Raw genomic sequence first — 25,138 nt, 5'->3', positions numbered from 1 at the left:
CCAGAAAGCATGTCAGTAGTAACAGGAAAGGTGTGAGTGTTCAGATGAGGGTTTCTGCTGGGTGGCAGTGGTAGCGGTGGTTCTGGTTAATGCATGACACTTGACAATGCTTCAAAGTCAATGGGCAGGATCTGGTTGAAAAAGAGTAGTTAAATACAAAATAGAAAAGTTAAAATAAATATACTAAGGTTTCTGAGAAGTGGGGGCAATGAGATTTATCACACAAGTAGTAGGACTATCCTGAAGTGGACAAAAGGATTGATTTTTTTAAATTATAACAGGAGGAAGGGAAAATAGGATGAGTACATATGATGAGGGAGGTGTTGTCTGTTATTTCCTCTAAAACAGGAAATAAAATCATCTTCAGCCAGAGAGAGGAAGGAGGCTTTAGAAAAGGAAATTGGAGAAGGTTTGAAATAGCTGCTATGGATAGAGGGAAAATGAGGTCACTAGGTAAATGTATTAGTATTTTTGGTCAGTGTTGAGCATCCATTTGAGTAGGGTATAAAAAATCATGGTGAAAATGATTGGCACTGTGACTTTCTCTGGTAGTGCTTGGCTGCTTGGATCTGGGTATTAAAAAGTTCATAGTGCCACAGTTGGATTTTTTCTTTTAGATTGTTGCTAAAAAAAAAAAAAGATCTGGGGTATTAGGAAGAATGTTATTGAAGTGACAGACTATGGAAGCTTAGCTGGATAACAAGGGAAGTGAAGAAAGAAAAAAAGTGATGGATGAGGAAAAAATAAAGAAATCAATTCATTAAAAGACCCAATAAGGTCAGAGAACAGTTGAGGTGGGACTACACAAACAAACTGGAAGAAGAGGTGTTTGTAGGTTTGAATTAGTGCTTTTGTAGGTGAAGCAATCATGAATGGTGACAAGATACAAAATGTAGTTATAAGAGTATTTGGCTGAAATGGTGTAGAGACTGTTCCTGGAGATGAGAGTAGAAAGGACTGAGAGGCCAGGTCTTGGATAGTTTAGGTACATGGTCACCAGAATCACCCAGGATTATATCAGGGTTTATGCTGAAAAAAACCCTGCAATCTAGATTTTTTTTTTTCCTTTCTGTGATTCAGTTTAAATATTTTCTATTAAGCTATTTTACAAGTCCTGAATTCTATCTTTGGTGATATTCAATAAGTTTTTAACCCCATCAAATTAGTTCTTAATTACTAATATTTTTTTATTAATTATTTTTATAGATTTTTAATTCTTCAATGAAACTGGGTATCTTTTCATCTACTTCTATTTTTTTCTCTCTTTTCTTAAATATATTAAAAAGAGTTGTTTTTAAGTCTTTGTTGAAGAACACTAATGTCAGGATCATTCATATATCTGTTTCTATGTCTACTTTTTCTCTTGTTATTTTTTCTTTTTTTTGGAACTTGCTCCAACATCTCCTCCAAGCTCCTTTGTGTTATTACCATCAAATATATTGCATATATATTAACTATACATGCAATATATATAACATACAATAAAGTGCACATACATAATAATATATACAATAAACCTAGTGGTACGATTAATGGTTTAAAGAATTTCATGTTCTTTAAAGAAATTAAGAGAAGACAAGAGAAATATATACACATAGTCTTTTATATTTACCCACATATTTGCCATTACCCATAATCTTCATTTTATCCCATGGAGTTACTACTTTGTGTCATTTCCTGTCAGCCTGAAAGACTTATTTTATTATTTCATATAGGACAAATCTGCTTGCAATAAATTCTCTCAGTTTTTGTTGTTTTTTTTTTTAATTTTAATTTTTTAAGGATAATTTTACTGGATATAGAATTCTTGGTGGACTGCTCTTTTTTTTAATTTTGGTATTTTGAATATGTCTTCTGATCTCTATTGTGTCTGATTAGAAGTGAGCCATTAATTGTATTATTGGTCCCTTGCATGGGATGAGTTGCTGTTTTTGTCTTTTGGGTTTTTGTTTTGTTTTGGTTTTTTGCTCATTTCACTTGCTGCTTTCATAATTTTCTCTTTCTCTTTGGCTTTCAGCAGTTTGATTATGATGTGTCTAGGTGGGTGTTTGTGTTTATCCTATTCAAGCTTTATTAAGATTCTTGGATGTGCAGATTAATTTGTGGGAAAGTTTTTTATAATCAAATATTTAAAGTTCTTGGTTATTTTTTCTTCAAATATTTGTTTTGTCCTCCACTCTTTCACCTTTCCTTCTGTGACTCCTGTTATATGTATCTTAGTACAATTGATTTTGTTTTATATGGCTCAGAAGCTCTATTTATTTTCCTTCAATCCTTTTTCTCCATGTTCTTCAGATTAATTTATACTGATCAGTATTCAAATACATTGATTCTTTCTTCTGCCATCTCAAATTTGCTGTTGAGTACCTCCAGCAAATTTTTCATTTTTTAACTGACTTTCAACTCTAGAATTCACATTTAGTTCATTTTATAATTTCTTATTTCTCCACTAAGATTCCCTATTTATTGAGTCGTTGTCATCATATTTTGCTTTAATCTTTTGAACATACCTATGATAGGTACTTTGAAGTCTATTAAATCTAACATCTGGGTCCACTCAGAGTCAGTTGCAATTAACTGCTTTTTCCCTGAGTATGAGTCACACTTTCCTTCATGTCTCATAATTCTTTGTTGAAAACTGGATGTTTTAAATATATGTATATATATAAAATATGACAACTGTAGATTCTAGATTAGTTTTTTTTTTTTATTTTAGTAGCTTATCTGTACTTAAGCTTCAAAATCTGTCACTTTTGCAGTGTGTGACCAATGATATTGCTGCTCAACTTTTTATACTAATTCTTATTTTTTAGTTTGGCTTCCAAGGCATTGTTTCTGCATTGACAAACCTTCTTTATTGGGTCCACTGATGATTTTGGCAAAAGTTGTGATCAAACACCTAAAGCCCACTAGGCTTCCATCCTCTACACATAGATGTCAGAGGGTCAGGGTAGGAAGTTCATTCAGAGTTTCAGCCAGTTACCCAGTCTCCCTTGGCTTTTTCTTTTTGCTGGACTCTCTCAGATCTCCCTGACTCATATCTGTAGTTTCCTAGTCAGTTTCGAATGTGTGGAGAACTTATTTTAACCATTTTATGACTCTTGAATTTCCAGGATCCCCATGTTAAATGTCTACCTGGTCTACCACTGTTTTACTCCATTTTGTGCTACTATAACAGAATACCACAGACTGGGTGATTTATAAAGAGCAGAAATTTATTTTCTCACAGTTCTGGAGACTGGGAATTTCAAGAGCAAGGCTCTGGCATGTGGCAAGGGTCTACTTGCTGTGTCCTCTGGAGGGGAGAACACCATGTCCTCACACAGCATAAGGTAGAAGAGCAAAGAGGCAAAAGGGCACTGAACTTGTCCTCACAGCACTGTCACCTCCTAACACTATCACAATGGAGGCCAAATTTCAACATTAGGCACAAAATGAGAAATTCCACATGTCCTCACTTGTATATGGAAGCTAAAAATAAAATAAAATAAAATAGCAAGTGGAAAAAGAAAGAAAAACACAAAAATCACAATAATACATTGAGCTTTGAAGAGAAGAAAACGGAACTGAGGTTACCAGAGGTGGGAAATGGGGAAGGGGAGGAGGAGGGAGGAATTGGTAAAGGGCCATGAAAATCAATTACATTGTATAATGTTGAATATACTCATTATCCTGATTTGAACATCACATATTGCACACAGGTATTGATATTCAACTCTGTACCCCACAGATATATACAATCAACTATGTTCTAATAAAAAATAAATTAATTAAAAAAAAATTCAAATCATAGCAGCCACTTACCCCAAATGGGACTACAAACTCAAGCTAACCCAGCTTCAGGTTTTTTTTCTATGTTTTCTACCAAGTTTGTCCCTGTTAAGGGAAAAAGTGAAGGGTTTTTACCCCCAGACCTAATTTAAATCTGCCCATTTAGAAGAAAAGCTGCAGATTTTTGTAACCAGCTCCATGCTGGTAAAACTACATTTCTCAATGACCAAACTGGAAAGGGAATGGAAGGAGCCTTAGGCAAAAGGCTGAAGACTCCCGCTGTTTTTACTGAAGTTCTAGTGATTTTGCAAAAAGAAATGCTTCTCAATTTGATGTTTGCCTTTGGTCAATTTCCAGGGCCCTGAAATTGTTATTTTTAACACATTTGCTCAGTTTTACACTTGTGTTTTTTCACTGACCTCTTCATTCCCCCATAACCAGAAGGCCCTCAATCTTACCCCCCATTTTTGAAATTATTTTGTATCTTTATTTTACAACTTATATTCATTACTATTCCCTTATTTATTTATGAGAGTACTTTGAAAAGTTCATGAAAGGACTTGTATTATCTTTTAATTCTATTTTTCCATGAACTTTTTGAAATACTCTCATATTCTTAGTGCTAACAATAAATACATAATCAGCACTTACCACCAGCCTTTATGTAAATGTATCTCCAGGCTGAAATGTGTTCTGCTGGAGAACCCTCAGGAAGTGCTCATGGAAACAATGTGTCCCTGAGTTCTTGCATGACCTTAACATTTTTCTGTAGTCTTTATATTAAAAGGTTAATTTTGCTGAATATAAAATCCTTGGCTCACATTTTCTTTCCCTGAGTACTCATATATTAAATATGTTACTCCATTATTTTCTGGCATAGAGTTGCTATCAAAAAGCTAATGACAATCTGATTTTCTTTCCCCATAATTGACTTTGGTTAATACTTTCATAAGAATATGCTTAATGTTGTCCATTCTGGGTCTATCTTCCTACTTTTGCAGTATAATCTCTTAATGTAAATTTTCTAGTCATTTTTTATTTTAAAAAATTATTCAATTATAATTTTTAGCATTTGTTTTGTTCCATTGCTTTGATTTTTTTCTTCAGTGCCTACTGTTATACATATGTTTATCTTCTTTGCATATCTTTTTTTTTTTTTTTTTTTTTTGTCCTTTTTGAGACAGGCCGCACCGCGCTTAGCCAGTGAGCACTGTGAGCGCACCAGTCATCCCCATATAGGATCCGAACCCACGGCAGGAGCGCTACTGCGCTCCCAGTGCCTCACTCTCCCGAGTGCGCCACGGGCTCGGCCCTTGCATATCATTTTCTTTGAATCTGTTTCATCTCTTTTTTATTTAAAACTTCATTAACTTAAAATTTTTCATCGCTCTATTTTTTTTTATTTCTTTTAATGTATTAACTTTTGTGTTTATATATTTTTGGTTTTGTTCTAGTTTGGCCTTCATTTCTGAAGTAATTATTAAAAATTATTATTTCTAACCCTTTCTTTAATTCTGTCACCTACCTTTTATAAGCCTTTGTTTTCTCAAATGGACTCATTTACCAGTCTTTCAAAATATTCCACAGATTGTATCATTTTCTTTATTTCTTTTTAAATAATTAAAAATTATCATTTTAAATAAGATTTAAAGTGGTTTTTATTTATTTTGTGTTCAAGTCTTGCTAATATGCTGTCATTGTTGTAGAAATTTATTTTGTTTTCTATTGTCTTTTTCTATAGAGTATTTTTATAAGTGATTCTAACTCATTTCTTTTCTATTGCTCATGTTTTTTTTTCATTATTGTTTTATCTTTTTTTATTTTAATTTTTTTCTACACATGGGATCCGAACCCTTGGCGGGAGCGCCGCCACACTCCCAAGTGGCGCACTCTCCAGTGCGACACCAGGCCGGCCCTGAGTTAATTTTTTTTAAACTATATTTATGTGGGTCTATTTCTGGGATCTCTATTCTGTTCCATTGATCTATTTGTCTGTTCTTTCACCAATGCATGTCTTGATTACTGTAGCTTCATGGCAAGTCTTGAAGTTAGATAATGTCTGCCCTCCAACTTTGTTCTTCTTATCTTATTTTTGAGTATTATGTCTATTTTTATCTCCTGGAACTTCTGTTAGATGTATGTAGAGGCTTCTTGAATGTTCCCATATCTCTTTCACCTAGTTTCTGTATTATCTCTGATTATTCTTTGGATACATTTATCAGGATTAATTCTCTGTTCAACTGGAGTTTATTCCATATGTGTGTGACTTTGAAATAGACTCAGAAAATATCAAGGTCTTTTTAGCTCCCACCAATAAGTGAGAACATGTGGTATTTCTTTTTCTCTGCCTGACTCGTTTCACTTAATATTATTCTCTCAAGGTCCATCCATGTTGTTGCAAATGGCAGTATTTCATTCGTTTTTATAGCTGAGTAGTATTCCATTGTGTAGATAAACCACATTTTCCGTATCCACTCATCTGATGATGGACATTTGGGCTGATTCCAACTCTTGGCTATTGTAATGAGTGCTGCAATGAACATTGGGGAACAGGTATACCTTCGACTTGATGATTTCCATTCCTTTGGGTATATTCCCAGCAGTGGGATAGCTGAGTCATATGGTAGATCTATCTTCAACTGTTTGAGGAACCTCCATACCATTTTCCACAGAGGCTGCACCATTTTGCAATCCCACCAACAATGTATGAGAGTTCCTTTTTCTCCGCATCCTCGTCAGCATTTATCATTCTCAGTCTTTTGGATATTAGCTATACTCATGTTTAAGTTAAATGCATTTTTATTTTTATCATGGAAGGATGGGTCAAGCCAGACTTTCTAGAGTCTTCAGTGTCTTCAGAGCCCCCTCTTGTGTTGTTTTCAAGATAAATAATATGCTATTTCACTTTCTGAGTGTACTTCTTTTGCTTCTATCCCTCACTTTTATCTAAATTGCCTATTTACCTGTTCCATTTAATTTGTATTCCACTCCCAGGGATTTTTCCTCAGTGTGGAATATGTCCTGAGAAGCCTAGTCTGCTCCAGCACTGACAACCTTTTTCTTGTTTCCCTTGAAAACACTGGTGATTTGGTACCTGCAAATTCCCTTCTCCATTTTTGCTGCTATTCTCAGATTAGTCTGCCTGTCTTTCCTGTGATTACCTGTTATTTTTTTTGGTGGGGGGAGGGTAGTGGGAAGGTATGTCTATCGTTCTAGGGGCCATCAACAGCCCAGCTGATCTTCCTCTGTTTCTTTCTGCACAGTTGCTGAAGCCACAGTGGTCTAGTGGTTTATCAGCGCCTATTAATGGGAATTTGTTGTTATTTAGTGTTTTTGTAGATATTGTGTATGTGTTTTTAATTTTGCTACCCTAGTTACTATGTCTGTCTTTATAGGAGGATTCAGGGATATTCAAAAAGTAACATCACTTGTACCACCAGCTTCCCAGAATCTGGACAAACATTACAAAAATGTATTATTTATGTATGTGGGTAATGTGCATTAAAATATAATTAACATATTGAGTGGATTTCATGGACTTCACAGGTATTAGTGATTAGATCAATATCTGTTTAAAATAAATTTACATAAGTAAAACAATTACAGTAACTTCAAAATAAAATAGTAGTAATGGTGGTATGTAAATATGGCAAAAAATTGTGAATGTGGTGCACAAATAACTCCATTTTGAAGTACTGTTATAGCTAAATTCCTTTAACCATAAGTGACAGGGCTCTTTTAAAAAAATTATGGGGTTGGAGTAATATTTGGAAGCAGCAGTGGAGAGCAAGGAAGGCACTGATCCCACCTCCTGAGTTTGAGGAATTAAGAGTATAAGAAAATAAACAATCTCTGAGAATGCTGCAGGGAAGCTGTGCCCTAAGGAAAAGACCTGATTTCAATTAAGGAAAGAAGGAAGGAGTTATCAGTAAAGAGGATACCTGATATCAATGAGAGACTGAAATATAACAAAGCTTTAATGACTAGATATAACATTCTTAAACTGAGAAATATTTCTTTCTTTCTTTCTTTCTTTCTTTGTTAATATTCATTCTCTTGGTAACAATGAGAATGTTCATTCCCAATGACCCATTAATTATATTTCTGGGAATTTATCATAAGTAGCTGAATGGTGAGAAGAAATTTATTAGTATGAGAATGATTCTTGCTATACAGCATGTGATAGTTTAAAATAAAGAAAAAACCCAAATAGGAAGAGCATAATGATTCAATAATTGGAAATGATTAAACAAATGATGATGGGTATACATGCTGGAATGACATAAAGTCTCCAAAAATGTCAACTCTAAATAGTTCAAGAATCACGCAAAACATTTTTAAGTAAGAATATACCTAACATTTGTTGGTAAATAGGACTGCCAAGAATGGGAAAACATACATGCATGTAAATAAGATTGGCATAAAAAATAGAAAAAAAGCATATAAAGTTTTTAGGATATTAGGATGATAGAGTTGTTTTATTTATCAATTATCTTTTTATCTTGTTTTTATAGTTTTGTCACAAATGTATGTATATGTATAATAAACCTTTCCCAAAAGGAGATACTATAAAGCAAATATTTATCTCATATTACCTTAAAAATGAGAGTAATTCATTAACAATGCTTCCTCGGAGTTTCCTTACATATTTTTTTTTATCATGCCTTTTTTTGGAGGTATGTTTTTAAGCTCAAAAAAGACAATCAGATATGAACACAGTAAAAAGATCGGTGGTGGCCAGGGGCTAGAGTGGAGGGAGGGATAAGTAGTCAGGGCACAGAGGGCTTTTAGGGCAGTAAAACTACTCGGTATGACACTACAATGGTGGATACATGTCATTATACATTTGTCAGAACCCATAGAATGTACAACACTAAGAATAAGCCCTAATGTAAACTATGAACTTCGGGTGATAATGATGTGTCAGTTCAGGTTTGTGTATTGTAACAAATACACCACTGTGGTGCGGGATGTTGACAGCAGGGGAGGTTGTGAGTGTGTGGAAGTCACATGGGAACTCTCTGTGCTTTCTGCACAATTTTGCTGAGAACTTAAAGCAGCTCTTAAAAATAAAGACTGTTAAAATAATTTTTTTAAAGGCAATCAAAGGCTTGGTTATAAAGCTTTATATTCTAGCTGATCAAGAAAATGTAACCGTCAGAATAAAGTGCCAGTTTGGGGTTAAAGCAGAGGAACAGGCCAAATTGTGAGTTGGATTCTGTTAATGTAGCTTCCTTGTAATTTTTTCAGTGGTAACAACTTCCGTGCTTCTCAGTGGCTCAGTTCTGCCATTTATGCAATGAGGTCTATAATGGGGGTTTGCTTCTTTACTTCATAGGTGAACCCTGAGGGTAGATGCATCTCTGTACTAAAAGTATTCTTGTGTCTTCGGAAAAAAGAACTTTATAAACCGAAGATCCGTGTGTTTTCTACCTTATGTTTTGTTACAGTTACACAGGATGAATGGAGAAGTAACCACACAATAGAAATAGAGATAAATCAGACTCTGGAAATACCATGCTTTCAAAATATCTCCTCAGAAATTTCATCTGAGTTCACCTTTGCATGGTTGGTGGTAAGTGTTGCCCTTTTCAGTGAATAACAGCAGTGATCTTTAAATATTAATCAAGCACAATGAATAACAGGTAATAATAGGGAAGGAAGCATACTGCATGAGAGGCAGGCATTTATGCTATGGCTGGGGGAGGGCTGGGGAAGGGAGGGGAGGACACTACGACTCCTAACTAGGCAAGCCTCTGAGCTTGGAAACGCAGAACATTAATTTAGAAATTGGCTCTGAAAGGTTAATTTCTATTTCTTTTTTTTTTTGTCTTTTTCGTGACCAGTAAGGGGATCACAACCCTTCGTGTGGTGTCACCCACACTGCACTCAGCCAGTGAGCGCACCGGCCATTCCTATATAGGATCCGAACCCATGGCGGGAGCGTCGCTGCGCTCCCAGCGCTGCACTCTCCTGAGTGCGCCACGGGCTCGGCCCTCTATTTCAAATTATATACCAAACCATGATTACAGAATGAACAGAATATCATGGTGCTGTGGAGAAAAGCCATGTCCAGCAGAAGCACCTACTCAAAAGTATTTGTTTTATAAACAACATTTGTAGAGACACAGACCTCCTTTTCCCAGAACTCTTATTACTGCATCTTGGGAAATATACACCATTGTTTTAGATCAGGAAACAAACTCTAATGCTTGTAAAACATAAGTAGAAAATGTACATGAGAGAAACAGGACTCATATAAGAAATAGTCACTGCTCAACTCTACTAAATGCCACAGGAGACTGCAGGACTGTGGCTGCCATGCCCTTTAGCCTAAAAAAAGAAGCCAGAAATCTGGATTTTTGTAAGAAATTTTCCAATTTTAAAAATAATGCATAGAGCAAAAATAAGTACTGGTCTGTTATTTTGATAGAACGAATTACTAGGGCACTCTAAAATATAGCAGTACTATTTTTTAAATTTCCAATTAAAAACATTTCACTGAATATTCACTTTAATAGTTATAATTAGTTAACTGCTGCTAAGTTACTTAACTAACATGTAATGACTAAATTCTCCCACTATTTTTCTCTATTTGAAATATTGCGAAATTCATCTATACAGATCTTCACCTACACAGATCCATAATTTAACTTGAAGCCTGTCCCTTAACACAAATGTATCATTTACCTACTTTGTCTGCCTTTGTTACTTTATCATTAGTCTGCGACATTATTCTACCATACTATATCATTTTATTTTAAAAATTTTAAAAACTAAAATTTTAGTGATTTAATATGTCTTTTAAATGGAAATTATTACAGTCTTGTCTCATAACAGGTAAACAAAATCAACATAAGTATAATAATAAATATGAAAGAATTGTGTAATTTTAACTTTAATGTAACCCAACTAAACGGCAGCCAGCTATTAATCAATATACGTAGCAAACCTCTAAAACTGTTAAATCAAATGACAAGAGACTAACAATTATCAAGATAGCCATAAACATGATTTCAAGAATCACGTAACAGGGTATTCATTTAGATGATCCAGAATATGATTATATTAAGTTTTAGACTGTTATCAAAATAAAAACACGGCATCTAATAATTCTTACAAAACTCATAGATCCCCATGAATGTAGCAGCTGACAGAATTTGGGAAATACTGTGATTCACATTATTGATTATTCACATTACAAGTTACCTAGACTTTTGTGAACTCTCTTGGAAACTAGAACCTGCATATAAAAAGATTTCTCTGGAAACATGCCAAATTCAAAATAACTGACTTGAAAGAAGACCTTAAAGTACAACCTACTGATAATTTTTCACTGTCTAGATATTTTTTGTAGAGTCAATAACATGAAAAGAAAAATATATTCTAAAACAACTTTTCCAGTTGTTCTAAAATCTACAATGTCTCTGCCATCTGTCACAAAACACATTTTCCCCTTTATAGGATTTGTTTTGCAAAATGTAATGCTTCCTGGGCATTATGTCTATCACTAGTCTAAGCCAATTGTTCTTAACAAACATGATGCAATGTAGTTCTTAGAAAAAGGTTAAAAAGTGGAGATGATCTCAGGAAGGCAGAAACCTGCTCTACTAAACTTTATGATAATGGAAATGCACTGTTTATACGTTGTTTACAATACTAATATTTTTCACCAATAGGGCACAAATTTCTTGTCCTAATTACCACAAATCCACTATCAATGGGAATCCTACTTTAGTGTAGAGATTTTTGCTGACCAGTAAGTTGATCTGTAGTATTCTTAACTTATCTCGTGGTGTGTAATCTGTTTTTCCAAGCAAACGTAAAGGTTTCAGTCACCTCTGTTTCTTATGTGGCTCTGAGTTTCTCCAGGGCAAAAACCTGCATCACTAACTTCAGAAATCCTTGGCATCTAGCACAGTGCCTAGAATATAGGCACTCAATGAATACTTAATAAATAATTTAATGGATTTGTTTCTATCCGTTCCCTTTCCCCACAGTCCTATTCATTGACCTCATATTAAATTGATGGTTGTTAAATTCATGCTGTTTGATTGGTTAATGAGCAGCTGCTCATAAAGTATCAAAGACTAAATAACTGATAAGGCATCCTCCATCTAGTAGTTTCCTTCAAAGAAACTAAGTAACCTACACAGACATTATCTTTGGATCTTGCCAAAACATTTAGGATAAATGAGTGCCAGAGAGTGCACGTAAGGTCATACCCTGAGAGGATGAGTCCTAAACATCTACTGGAACCTCAAGACACGCTGTCACTTTAAAGAATGCACCACGATACAGACAACTCAAGGAAACTATTTGAAAGAAATCTCTTTTCAAAGGTAGTATTGTGCTGGCAAATGTGCTGATTAAATTCCTACTGTGCACTCCCTTTTTAAATGTCAAAATCTATTTGCTCCTCTGATTTACATCCTGCCCCACATTGTTGACGGCTGTGGCATTCAGTAAGTCTGATGGGAAACCATGTAATGTCCTTATACTAGGGAATAAACTGCAGTTACATGTCTGCAGAGGACGTAAATATCCAATCTATATTTTAGATCTTTAATCTCTTGTTAAATTAACAATAATCATAATGATGAGGCAATTGTTCTTACAAATGTGATGTAATGTGGCTTTTAGGAAAACATTAAAAAGTAGAGATGATGAAGTTGAGCTCAGGAGGGCAGAAACTTGAAATAGTGAACTCCTAACTTGGGGGGAGCTACAAAGGCTTTCCACCTCATGTGCTTCCTCAAACCCTAGAAAGAATTTTACAATCTAAACTCTCTAGGTCACTGGAAAATAAAAGCCGTGTCTTTATGTATGTGAAATTTTACAAATCTAATTCAGTTATGACCCTCATGGGAAAGGTTTTATTGGGATTCTCAATATAATTTTAAAAACTTATTTGCTATGCATAGCTGATCCCATGCTAAGGCTGTGTTAAGTGTGTTAATGAGCAGATCTTTTGCATTTTGGAAAGTTACATTTCAGGATTGTGACTACACTAAAGTAGACAAGTATCAGGTATAAATAGTGTGTCTAACATTGATGTAGAATGAGAAGTAACTAGGTAAGCACAAAGAGTAACCCTTCAATGGAAACTGAGGGTCTATATAACTGGTGAAGTGATGCATAAGAAATCATAGAATATGTATGTTTAGATGGGATATAGTTGGCAGAGTGATAGACAAGTGATATTTTTCCCATTTTATGTCCTAGGACACCAGCATACAGTCAGGAAAATTCTACAGGCTTATTCCGGGAGCTTCTAAATAGCCTTTAATATTCTGTTTTCATTCCAAACTATCATCCTGATTTCCCATAGTATGAATTTCAATCCAACAAACATGTATGAATCTGTTTTGAGTGCTAGGTCTTGCAGGGATATAAAACTATATTAGATATATTTCCTACCATGATGTACATCTTTAGAAAAAATGTAAAAAATGGCAGCATAGGGGAAAATAGTTTGATTCTGACTAGATGGATCTGGAAAAACTTCTTAGAAAAGGTTATGTTTGAGCTAGATAATTAAAAAACAATTGGCAAAAGATGGACATACACTACACCAAGACCCTGGGACCAGTCGTACAAGTTGGTAGTGCAGCTGGGGAAAGGTGTTGAGGAAATATTTGTCCCCAAAGTCAGTGGGAGAAAAAAAACCCCATGACTTTTCTCTTTAAAATCATGAAGAGAAGGACAGAAATATTTCAAATTCAAACAGTTCAATATTAATGATTTAAGCATATAATATTAGTGATTCACGCATATATTTAAGCATATAACTAAATCCTAGATGCTGTATACCTTTAAATTTTTACCTATAAATGTATCTTTTCAATATGCTCTTCTTTAACATTTATGCTATTTTTAGTTAAGTAAAAGGTAAAATAGGACTATAAACAGTGTTGGTTTTCTATGCTTACAGGAATCCTCACTATTCAGAAATCAAAACTGTAAGCTCTTTCTTACCTGATGGCAGCTGACCCTAATTGTCCTTACTGTAATCAAAAGAACGAATATATTTTGTAATGGCAGATATGCCAACTATCTCAATTTGATCATCACATATTATACACAAATACCAATAGTCAACTCTGTACCCCACAAACATGTATCATACATGTTTTAATAAAAAATATACAAATAATAAAGTGCTAACCAACTACAAAATGTGAAAAACCAATCGTGATGATTAGAAAAAGTTGTTCTAGAAACTGTATGTGGGGAGCTTTGCATGCTGCCTGCTTAGACAGCACTCACTGTATGGAGAATAAATGCAGGAATGTGAAGATAGGAGCAGTTTGGAGATAAAGAAGTAGCAGTCAATACAGTTAACAGCAGTTATCGAATGAGCTCTGGACACTCAGCCCCTGCCCTGTGCTGTGGTCAACACAGCCAGCTCTGCCTGGCGCTGGCTCCAAGGAGCTCAGCCAGCCCAGAGATGAGATAATATCACTAAGTCAAATAATAGCTAGGTTCCCCTTCTGGATTGAAAATTCTGATTCTAGTACAAAAATAGGAACACCTCAACAAATTACAAGTATCTTAGGATTCGTCAGTTATTTAGGAAATATAATAGCAGTTTTTCATGATTTACTTTGACCCAGCCCTCATTATCCTAATTATTTTATCAAACTCCTGCACTTGGTTTAATTATGCATTTGTTTCTCTTCTGTGGGTCCTAATTTTTGTATTTGATTTTCCTCTGAATATGCTCTTCTCCTCAAATAGACTGTAAGCAGAAAAGACAAGGACTGTTCCTTCTACTACTTTTGTGAGGCTGTGGATAGCAAACTCATTAATAGCATGACTTTTGGAGGGAGATTATTTTCAAGCCTGGATCTACCACTTACTAGCTGTGTGACCTAAGGGCTAGGATTAGGGTAAGGTAAGTAAGGCCCTCAACCTTGGGAGCAAAATTTAAGGGAGGGTCAAAAAATCAGTAATCAAGAGAAATATTTTAATACAATATTTTTAAAAATCAAAATTTAGGGAAAATTTAAATAAATTTAAATAAAGGCAGATAGCTGTTTGTTTTGAGACCTTGCTATATTTATATTGCTCAAGGAACAGTATTTCCCGGTCAGCCAAGGGTTTCTGGGCCTTCGTGGCCACTGTGTCCTTCAAGGGTATGTATAAGGTTTGACAGTGGCAGGAGAACAGATTGAGCAATTCATGGCTTTATGACTGTCTTAGGCCATTTTGTGCTGCTGTGACAGAATACCTGAGACAGGATAATTTATAAAGAAGAGAAATTTATTTTCTCACAGTTCTGGAGGCTGGAAAGTTCAAAATCAAGGTGCCATAGGGTAGGCCTGGTCTCTCTGCTTCCAAGATGGTGCCTTGCATGCCGTATCCTCTGGAAAAGAGGAGCATCGTGTCCCCACATGGCAGAAGAGTCCCACCTCCCAACACTGTTGCACTGGGAATTGTTTCAACACGAGTTTTGGAGGTGACAAAAACATTTAAACCATAGCAGTTACTCTCCATCATTCCTCAGTTTAGCCAGGTACATAGTGAATACTCATGAACCAGCAGGTTGATCATAGGTGGGACTGGAGGGTAGTGAGCTTGTATTACTGAGCATCTATTAAGTGTCAGGACGAAACTAGGTGTACATATATGTTAGCTAGTGAAATCTATACTCACCATTAAAAAGTAAACATCCACCAAGATGTAAATAAATAAAATTTTATAAATATTAATATTGTTTAACACAGGCAAATTTTTTCTTTGAAGGAAAAGAAAAATAGGTAGAAACAAAGGCACTGTACAAGAACCCCTACCAGTCTGTTTCCTGCAGACCAGGTTATCTAAGATCATTGTTACCAGGTAGGAGTTGAGGTATGCTGCGTGATGCCTCTCACTAAAGGTGGGTTAATATATATAAAAAAAAACCCTTTCAATCAGCAAATTGCCCACACCCCTGCAACCTACAACGTATACAAAGGTCTCTGGATTTCTGGAATTTCTTTTTATTTCTTGTCCCAGATACTCCAGAAAGTTTTTATGATGACGATGATGATGGTTTGGTTTTTATTAGTACATGTTGTCTCTGAGGCTTATTTGTCCCTGGTTCTGAGCATCCCTGCTTTTTGATCCCGTGACTTAAATACCTTCTTACTTGGTGTGACCTTTGTGCAAGTTACTTAACCTTGGTTTATTCCAGGTTGTTGTAAATAAAAAAAGACTTGAAAGAACTTTGCACAGTGCCTAGAACATAGTAGGTGCTAAATGACTTTAAGCAATGACTAATGAGAACATAAAATTTTAGTAGTGGTCATAGCGTAGTATTAGTATTGCTGTTTCCTCTCCCAGTTCTAGGCATTTCAGTGTTTGCTTCTGCTAGTTTTTTCCTCCTCTCCTCCCATTTGCTCCATGAAGGCAGCCACTTGTATTCAGGTTCTTGCCATTGACCCCTTCATAACTGGGGACTCGCTAATCTCTCGGGACTTCCTTGTGTTATAGGTCAAAGGACACTCTTTGCAACTGATTCCATCTTTCCCAGTGAAGGAACAAACCCCTCCCCTCTGCTACAGTCAACTGGGGGGAGGGAGAAGACAGTGCAGAGGGGGGCGGAACTTTGGATAAATTGGGTTTTGGGGGTATCTTTTCTCTGTCAATTTAACCCTCCTGGCCAGTCACACCTTGCTACATAATAAAGAAAAAAGCAGTTTTCCTTACCAGTTTCCAACCTCAGCCTGTGACTGCCTTTCTTCCCACAACAAAGTGACAGACAAAAGTTCCAAACAGTGAGTCATATACTGAATGACCGAAAAGCACTTTAAACTCCAAAATCCTCACAAAAAACAATCCCCATGCACAAAGCAAGAGGCTGAAAAACATATCTCATGCTGCAGGACCTGCAGGGGGAGCCGCTGCCTTGATCACTGGCTCCAGATCAGCCAACACTAAGTGAAATGTCTTCCACTTTCTTCTGCTTTCACCACCCAATACTGAGGATTCCTTTTAGGCCCCTGTCTCTGGAGTACAATCTTTCTCCCTTTGACTTTCTGGGACTCTTCTTCATTAGGAATATAGCAGAACAGACTTTTAGGGCCTTCTTTATTAAGGTGTAGAGGTATCGTATGGTATGTATATTGCTTCAGGGTACATTTAGCAGGGTGTGAGTCTTTGCAGGCAACACTACAAACTACCTGTACATAAGGCTGATTCAGCTAAAGAATTGTGACTTACATAAGAGTTTCTACTAAGTACATTTTGGAAATATCTATATAATTAAACTATGTAAGAAGTCTGTCTTCATGTTTCCACAGTTGCTGTCCAAACGTGAATTCGCTCACTTACCTGGCTTCCATTTCTTCTACCCTGAATCTGTCTTGTATTTTAAACTAGATTCCAAGTCAGAGATCATTGTTTTTATTATTTTGTGACTTTTACCCTTATTATCAAATGCATTCCTATTCACCCTTCTCCATTTTAGTTCCATCCATTTTCCCTGACACCTGCCCACAATCTCTTGTTTACAGCCAAATAGTGGTTCTCAGCCCTGGCTCCCTGAGGACTTAAAAAAAAAAAAAAAAAAAAAAACCCAGCCTGGGCCTTACCCCAGACCAATTGAATTGGAACCTCTGGAGGAGGAGCTTGTGCATCAGAGTGTCTTCAAAGCAGCTCAATTGAGAACATTGTTTTATGGGCTGTGAGGACTTGACCCTTCCTCTACCTTATGCCCCTCATGAGTCCCCTCCTCCCTGGGCCCTTAGTCAGCACATTCACTGACATAGACCACCACTGTGACACCCCAGGGATCTTGACCATGGAAATTCTGGGTAGGGCAAGAATAATGGGGGTTTTTCTTCACAGACCCAAGAAAGGATATAGAATAGAGGAACCAAGTACTCCAAATAAACTCTGATCTCCAAAGTTCAGATTAACATTTACAACCTGCTCTTCATGAGTCGTCTTCAAAGGTAGCACAAACACAGAAATAAGGGATAGGGCTAGGACCAGGAGCAGGCTAAGGTAAAGAGACACTCATGCTCAGGTGCCAACCCTTCACTTATGAGACCCTGACAATGAGTGCCTCCTTAAATTTTATGCCCTTTGTGCCTGTTGGTCTCATAGTAAGCCAGGCTCTGAGAGGAGCTAAAATGAGACCTTTTCTAAAGGAATCCCAGGAAGACAGTAGGGCTCTAATCACCCAGTTCAGGTGAAGCTTTAATAAGCAAAACTGAAACAGTCTCCTCAACACATCTTAGTGTTGTGAGGCACCCTCCCACAAGAAATGCACTTACACGCCACTCGTGCAGAAAAGGGCAGCTTATTTATTCTAGCTGGCCAGCGTCCATCTCCCAAGGAGCAATCAAGAAAGCGGCATCAGGCCTTGGTCTTGTGGGGTTTTTAAAGGCAAAAACTACATCCTGTTGGCACACGGGTTTGTCCAGGTGCACAAAACAAGCTAGGGAGCTAGGTCACAGAAGCCAAGAATGAGCCCTTAGAGCAATCAAGCATACAACTTTTCATTGTGTGTGTTCCCATGTAATAGTTCACTGTGTATAGCTCCTGTTTTTATGCAACAGCTTTTGTTTCTATGAGAAGATCAATGGTTTCTCATGCAGAAGGGGGGGTCACCTGCAGGTCAGATGGGGTAAAATGGAGTTACTTCGGTTAAGCAAGCAATTCTACAGAAGCAGGTAGCTTACATTATGAGGGTGTGGGGAGCTCTATTTCATTAGCAGAAAAATGTCAGAACTTCCTAAATAAGAATTAGGGTCTGACATTAGCCTCCCATACCACCCCCAACCCCCCAAATCCCACCCCAGACACACAGTTTATGGAAGATTATAAAGAGGAAATTCTGGTCAGGACAGCAGCAAATTTCTATTCGTGTTAGGAGAGAATGACAGTAGTTTTTAATAGAAAGTCAAGTATAATGATACTTTCTTTAGTAACATAAATATCTCTTCATTTCAGTTCTTCACTCATCATCTCCATTTCACAAGAAATAGATGGATTAATCCTTGTGAAACATCTCGGTCAGGGCTGACACAGTTGACTGCTCAGTAACTGGTAACTATTTTTCTTACCAGGACGATAATGGAACTCAGCACACACTTATCACCCAAGATCAGCCCATCAGCAATTCCATGTTATTTAAAGGCAGAGTCAAGCTGGGCACAGATTATGGACTCCACCTCTCTCCAGTCCAAATCCGCGATGATGACCGGGAGTTCTCTTGCAGCATCAGAGTCAGGCCTGGCAAGATCTTGAGGAGTTCCACCGTTGTCAAGGTTTTCGGTAAGGGTTTATGTTCTGTGGGCTCCCTGCCATCATCCTGTCAATTTCTCCTGCCTGTCTCTGCTCTAGAAAGGAAGCACGCTGTTACCACAGAGAGCTGCCATGCAAGGGTAGCTATTCCAGACTTCTGTTTGCCTTGATACTTGTCATTCTCGTTGGGGGTGGGATCAAGGGCAGGACACTAAAGAGTGATAATTCATTTAATAGGATAAAATCACACAGAAAGCCATGGATAGTTCTTTTCCTGGGAACCACTCTCTTGTTTACAACTTTAAAGTTTCCTAAGAATACTGAAAATCTCTTTAATTATAAAACTGCCAAAGTCTAATTACTTAGTTGTCTAATTGTCATAGTTGCAAGGTGGAATAAAGCCAGTGAGGAAAAGAAAGTGATAAACACAGTCCCAGAGAAACTCCCTAGGAGCATGGAGCTGAGCTATGCAATCCAGTTTGGCCCCACTCAAAATGCAGTGACTCTGCAAGGTGCAAATTTAAGAGGAAAATGTGAACATGTGAACATTCTATTTTGCCTTATGGTGCAAGAAAATATTAATAAACAGAAACCCCTGGCTTTGGATTTTTTTTTTTTTCACTTTTGTGGCCAGGACCTGTGTTTTTTAAAAAGTCATTTTTAAAGGACAGCAAAGAGAAAAGCAGTGATGTGAATGGACAATTAATTGTTTTTGAAAATGAGTTAAACAAAGAGCAAATAATTTCACAATACCCAAGGACACGAGCTGCTGGATTGTTTCTCAGTTCTCTGAATGACAGAGCAAGTGGAAAATCTTTGTTTTTACTTAGAATCTTATTGCATCATTATTAGAGATCATACAATTTAGTGTTCTGAAGAAAACAAAAAGTTATTTGTAAAGACTGGTGTGGCTACAGCCAAGATTTATTTAATTAGAAATTTCATGCTTAAAGCTTTCTCCTGAGTCTCTCCCTGGCTCTTAATCTCTTCCTTTCTCTTCCTCCCTCCACTGCCTCCTCTCTCTCTCTCTGCCTCTTCTCAGGGGCAATAATCACCCCTGATGACTAGGCTCCTATGGAGTCTAAACAGTGTCCTGTGAAGAGCTGGAGACAGACTGTTCATCTCTTTTATCAATATCACCATTTGTTCACCTGTCAGGGGGTCACCTTCTCAGCACAGACATGAAGCTGCCTCATCTGGCCTAACTATTGGCAAACCAATGAGGGAAGCCATCCTGGACGGAGCAAGAAGTGTCACTTTTAGTTAGGCAAGCTGTGATCCCATTTGACCAAGGTTTTTTGCACCGTAACGTGATTTGTCTCATCAGCGTATAAACCACGTCCTGTATCTCTTTGCTGTGTTAAAATGCCTTCATCTTGTTTTTGAACGTTTTTCAGTCTTTTACATCTCATTTCTATCATCCTCTCTGGCTCCACATTTCTTTCTCTACATTTCTCTCGCTTCTTCTTTGAACATCTTTCAGTAGATGCTTAAAAATATGAGACTCCATGTGCTTGTTCATAGAATTAGATTTTCCCTGCTTCCTGGCTTTCCCACTTCATAAATGGGCCAGGTAGGTTATGTTTGGACAGAGTTTCATCCAATCTTTAACCTATTTGCAGGTGTCACCTCAGTATATTTATAGTGGTCCTGGGACCGAGGTACAATCTATACCTTATAAGAAACCATTTTTCATCCCTTGGTGATTCCCCATATGAAATAAGCCAAAAGTAAAAATAAACACACACACACAAAAAAACCAAACAAACAAAAAAAACTTTGAAATGAGTACCTAAATGTATCACAGACCAATCCTACATGCTCTAAACCAGCTTATTCCTTCTTCCCAAACAATGCCTTCTAACAGACCAGGGACCAGAGGCTGCCCCAGCTCCTCTGCTACTTCCCGCATCTCCCTTACTGGTCTGCTGTGACTTTACTTTCCCCAGCAGGGAGTCACCTGGCCATCACATTTGCTGTCCCCCACTCCAAAATTCTAAACCTGACAGTCCTGAACTTCAAAGAGAATCTGTCTCTTTCTCCCACCCCTGCAACTTTTAGTGATTGTTAATTCTTTCAGGTCCTTCAGTTTACTGGTATTTGGCTGCTGGAAGAAGTTCAGAAACACCCCTCCTCCCATTAGGGTTTCAGGGTTGTATCTTGGTTTGAGTTTACTTAAAAGAAAACATTGAGATAAGGATTTGAGTAAAATTAATTTCTCTGAGAGGTTATCCTCGGAAACATCAGAAAAGGAGCAGGAAAGTGAGCCGAGGAAGGGAAGGAACATAATAAAATGTGCATGATTAAGCAAGTTACCACTGTGGCTTAGAGCTCAGTCTTACTGGAGATCTCTAGGAGAGAACATAGAACACATATAAGAGTTATCCCAACTGAAAGGCAAGAAAGCTTAGAGTATTCATCCATCAACTCCACATCTGTTATCACCATTAATTCTCTGGGACTTCCAGTTTCTTCTCCTGTGGACTGAGTATGCTCCCATAATTTTAGTACGTCCTTGGGCAGAGAGTCATAGGCATGCCCAGAAAGAGGCCTTCAGCATGTAGAGGTAGATGCCAAGTGGACATGGCAGGCATCTGGGACAGGGGGTCTTAATATTCTTTCCACTGAATGGCAGAAAAATCTTCCATACTCAAGACTTACTTGAAACCATGTCAGTTCAACATGGTGTACTCAATGTGTACTTTGTGCTGGGCACTGTTAAGTGCTAGAGACGTGGAGGTGAATACAATACTCTGATTTTAAGGCACTTACAATCTAGCACAACAACAAAATCACTGAAGTATTACCTGATATATTCCAGTGGCAAGCAACCACAAGTTTCAAATGTTTTTCCCATCCCCCTCAGGGGACTTAAAATAATACTTTATTTTGGAAATGTAGAATACTCCTCTTTCTCCCCATCACCTGCCCCTCCACTCATCTGTAATCCCAATTTCACTTCACTCACCACTGATCATGAACTCAAGTATCAGCTACACATCTTCCAGAAGGCTCCTCTTATCCCCCAAGGTTAGGTTAGAAGCTTTTCTTAAAAGCTCTCTTCAAATTCTACATGTCCTCAATCATTGTACTTATCTCAGTGTGTTATTACTTCTAGTTTATTTATCTATACTTTTCATAAAAAATGTAAATTTCTTGAGGACAGTGAGTGTGATTTCTCCACCTTTGTTTCCTAGGTGTCTAGCATACTGCTATGCACACTGTGGGTGTCTAATAAATATTTGTTGGGTGATGAATCTCACACACACACACACACACACACACACACACACACCTAGTATCCAGAAAGAATGACATTCAGTGCCACTGCCATTAACTGTGTTTTATTTGTCTTTAAGCTAAGCCAGAAATCCCCATGATTGTGGAAAATAACTCCATGGATGTCTTGGGAGAGGTGAGTGACATTAAAGCCTTTGACAATCTATAGTATTACATGCCAAGGTGTGCTGAGTTGTGTAGTTGTCAGGAATGTTCTCTCCTTGGCCTTCAGACAATTCACTGCTGATGGAGATGAAGGGAAGTGGTGTCGATTCTAGAAACCAAATAAGAATCCTTCCTTTCAAACTTAGAGCTCTCAGAATGTGAGAGCATCTTTAGTCCTTAAATTTCCCAGAAAAATAGTCCCAATTGCTTAAACTTCTCTTTAATAAAAATTGAGGTGGATAGTGAGGGAAAAGTAGGGCAGAAAGCCGTGTGAATCCTGGTGTAAGAATAAGGTTTTTGCTCAGCTGACATTTAGTTTGTTCTAACCCATTTCCTGTACCAGCTTTCCCATTGTTTTTTATTTCGAAGTGACAATAGGAAATCTGCCCTCCTATACTCCTTTAGAACCCTGACTATTTTTTTGGCTTGTAAGAGGAGGGCAGGAGAAAAAAAAAAAAAGTAGAATAGGGCCCTCTGACTTCAACTTCTCATGTGCTGTTCCCAGCCTCTCATCACTGGGATCTGGACCCACTTTGCAGCCCTTCCTTTGCTGGCTGTGACCTTGGGCAAAGTACTTCACATCTCTGTAGATGGTTTCTCCATCTATGTGCAGGGAATGATAATAGTATCTGTACATTGTTGTTTTTAAGAACTAAATTTAATAACCTAGAAAAGTTCTTAGTACAGTATGGGGTACATGTTAAGTGTTCAATAACCATTATTGTTGCTCTTTTTGTTGTGATTACTATTATGTTTTAATCAGCTGCCATGTAGCCTTCTGCCTTCATGTAAGCATTTCAAAACCCCATGTAAAATAAACATTCTCCTTAATTCTCAAACATTTTCTGTTATACGGAGTGAGAGAAAATTATACTCATATTCTACTTTCTTCTTTCCTCAGGAACGTTAAATAATTTATGATTTCTGGTCCCACTGAATATCATTAATTTCATATTAGCTGCATACAAATCATAGCTCAGACTCTGTGGGATGGTTTTAGATGACTGTATATATGCATTATCCAAGTATTTGTGTCTTTTGCCATCATGTATTAATCTCTTAGATTACTGCTATTGTAATTCTGGTTATATAGGAAAAGATTCAATCGTTTATATTCTGCTATAATTTAATTTCCAAGTTTATTGGTGATTTCACTTCAATAGTTTATACAAAACAAGTAATCTAATAATACAACTCTTGGTAGGTGTCTTTGGTTCTTAGAAGGATCTCTTGTAGATTCTTGGTGCCAGTGTTTGCAGATAATATGGACTCAATCCAGATATAAACCCACAAGTTAGATCCAAGAATTCCAGTTTTTTAAAAAGGACTTTGCCTGATATGCCATCAGATTTCCTCCTCTGCACCCATGCTTGCCCCGGCGCTGGCTAGAAAAACCAGAGAACTCTCCTTCCTGGGGAATTAGTTAATAATCTCTCTCTAACCCCGCATAACCGGCTACAGGACATGGCTTGTCTATCGGTCTTTTAAGATCTTGCCAAACCTTAGTAATTCCTCACTCTAATATTCTTATACTCCCTGCTGCATTTTTTCAATAACTTATTAACTCTTCAAAGCCCTTTCACATACTTTAATATTGTGGTGTTCCCAATGAGCCTCTGAAGTACCTAAGGCATCTGTCATGTTACAGATGAGAAAATAGAGCCTGGGAAGTCTAACAACTGGCTGAGTCATTAATAAAGGACAGAGTAGGGATGCATGTTTAGCATGCTGCTATCCAGGCAGGATGGTATGATGAAAGGAAATCATGCTTCAGACTCAAATCCTAATTCAACCACTTACTAGTTACATATCCTCATCAAGTAGTTAACCTCTACAAGCCTTAGCTAACTCATCTCTAAAACTGGGAGAATAATAAATACTTCACAGGGTTCTTAGGAAAATTAAATGTGTACATAATAATAGAGCATACAGCACACAGTAGATGTCTCAGGAATATTTTTTTCCTACCCACTATTTATCATTCAACCATATTTATCATCCACCCACCCTCCTTCACCCATTTCTTCCTCTGTGTGTATATTCACAAATCTGCTATGTGAGATTCTAAGAGACAGTGTGGGATAATGAAAAAAAAGAGCATTGATTATGGAAGCTGATAGTACTAGGTTTGAATGCTCCTTCATCACTTATTAACTTGGGCCCCAGGACCTCAGTTCCTTAACTTCTTCATCAGTGAGTGGCGATGATGATTCCAAGCCCACAAGGGTGATGTAAGGACCAAAAGAGAGAATGTATGCAAAGTGCCTACCATCTGGCAACCACGAGTGTTGGGTAATGGTAATTTCCTTCCTCCCCCTTCATTCCCTAGAAATCAATTCAATCAACATGCACGTACTGATGCCAACTCTTGTGCTATGTATTCACTATGCTTGCAGCCCTCAATGTTGGAACGTACTGGAGCTTTGGTCACTTGTGAGCTGTGTCTTCTATTGTTTTTTTTTTTTTTTTTTTTTAAAGATGACCGGTAAGGGGATTGTAACCCTTGACTTGGTGTTATCAGCACCGCACGCTCCCGAGTGAGCCACAGTGTGTCTTCTATTGTTATTAGTTAAATTTACAAAGTTTATGGCTAATTTAGTTTTTCTATAAAATAGGAAAGACCCCACATTTTTCTAACAATGATGCTTCTCAGGCTTGGACATACCATAGTGTCACACCTGTGGAT

The 25,138-nt window shown here is 37.2% G+C and overlaps 1 protein-coding gene across 1 annotated transcript in view; it reads left to right on the top strand.

Annotated features, from left to right (window-relative positions):
- The window catches only part of CD96 (CD96 molecule), an 88,879-nt gene that overhangs the window by 7,055 nt on the left and 56,686 nt on the right, over positions 1–25,138 (top strand). The window contains exons 3-5 of the mRNA XM_008588250.1: positions 9,222–9,346; positions 18,831–19,038; positions 22,368–22,423. Of these exons, the coding sequence (XP_008586472.1) occupies positions 9,222–9,346; positions 18,831–19,038; positions 22,368–22,423 (389 nt within the window). The remainder of the gene's footprint in view (positions 1–9,221; positions 9,347–18,830; positions 19,039–22,367; positions 22,424–25,138) is intronic.

The sequence above is a fragment of the Galeopterus variegatus genome, unplaced genomic scaffold, assembly GCF_000696425.1.
Source record: "Galeopterus variegatus unplaced genomic scaffold, G_variegatus-3.0.2 Scaffold4741, whole genome shotgun sequence".
Taxonomy (NCBI): Eukaryota; Metazoa; Chordata; class Mammalia; order Dermoptera; family Cynocephalidae; genus Galeopterus; species Galeopterus variegatus.
Note: the sequence above shows the minus strand (reverse complement) of the source record. Positions and strands in the feature narration are given on the sequence as shown.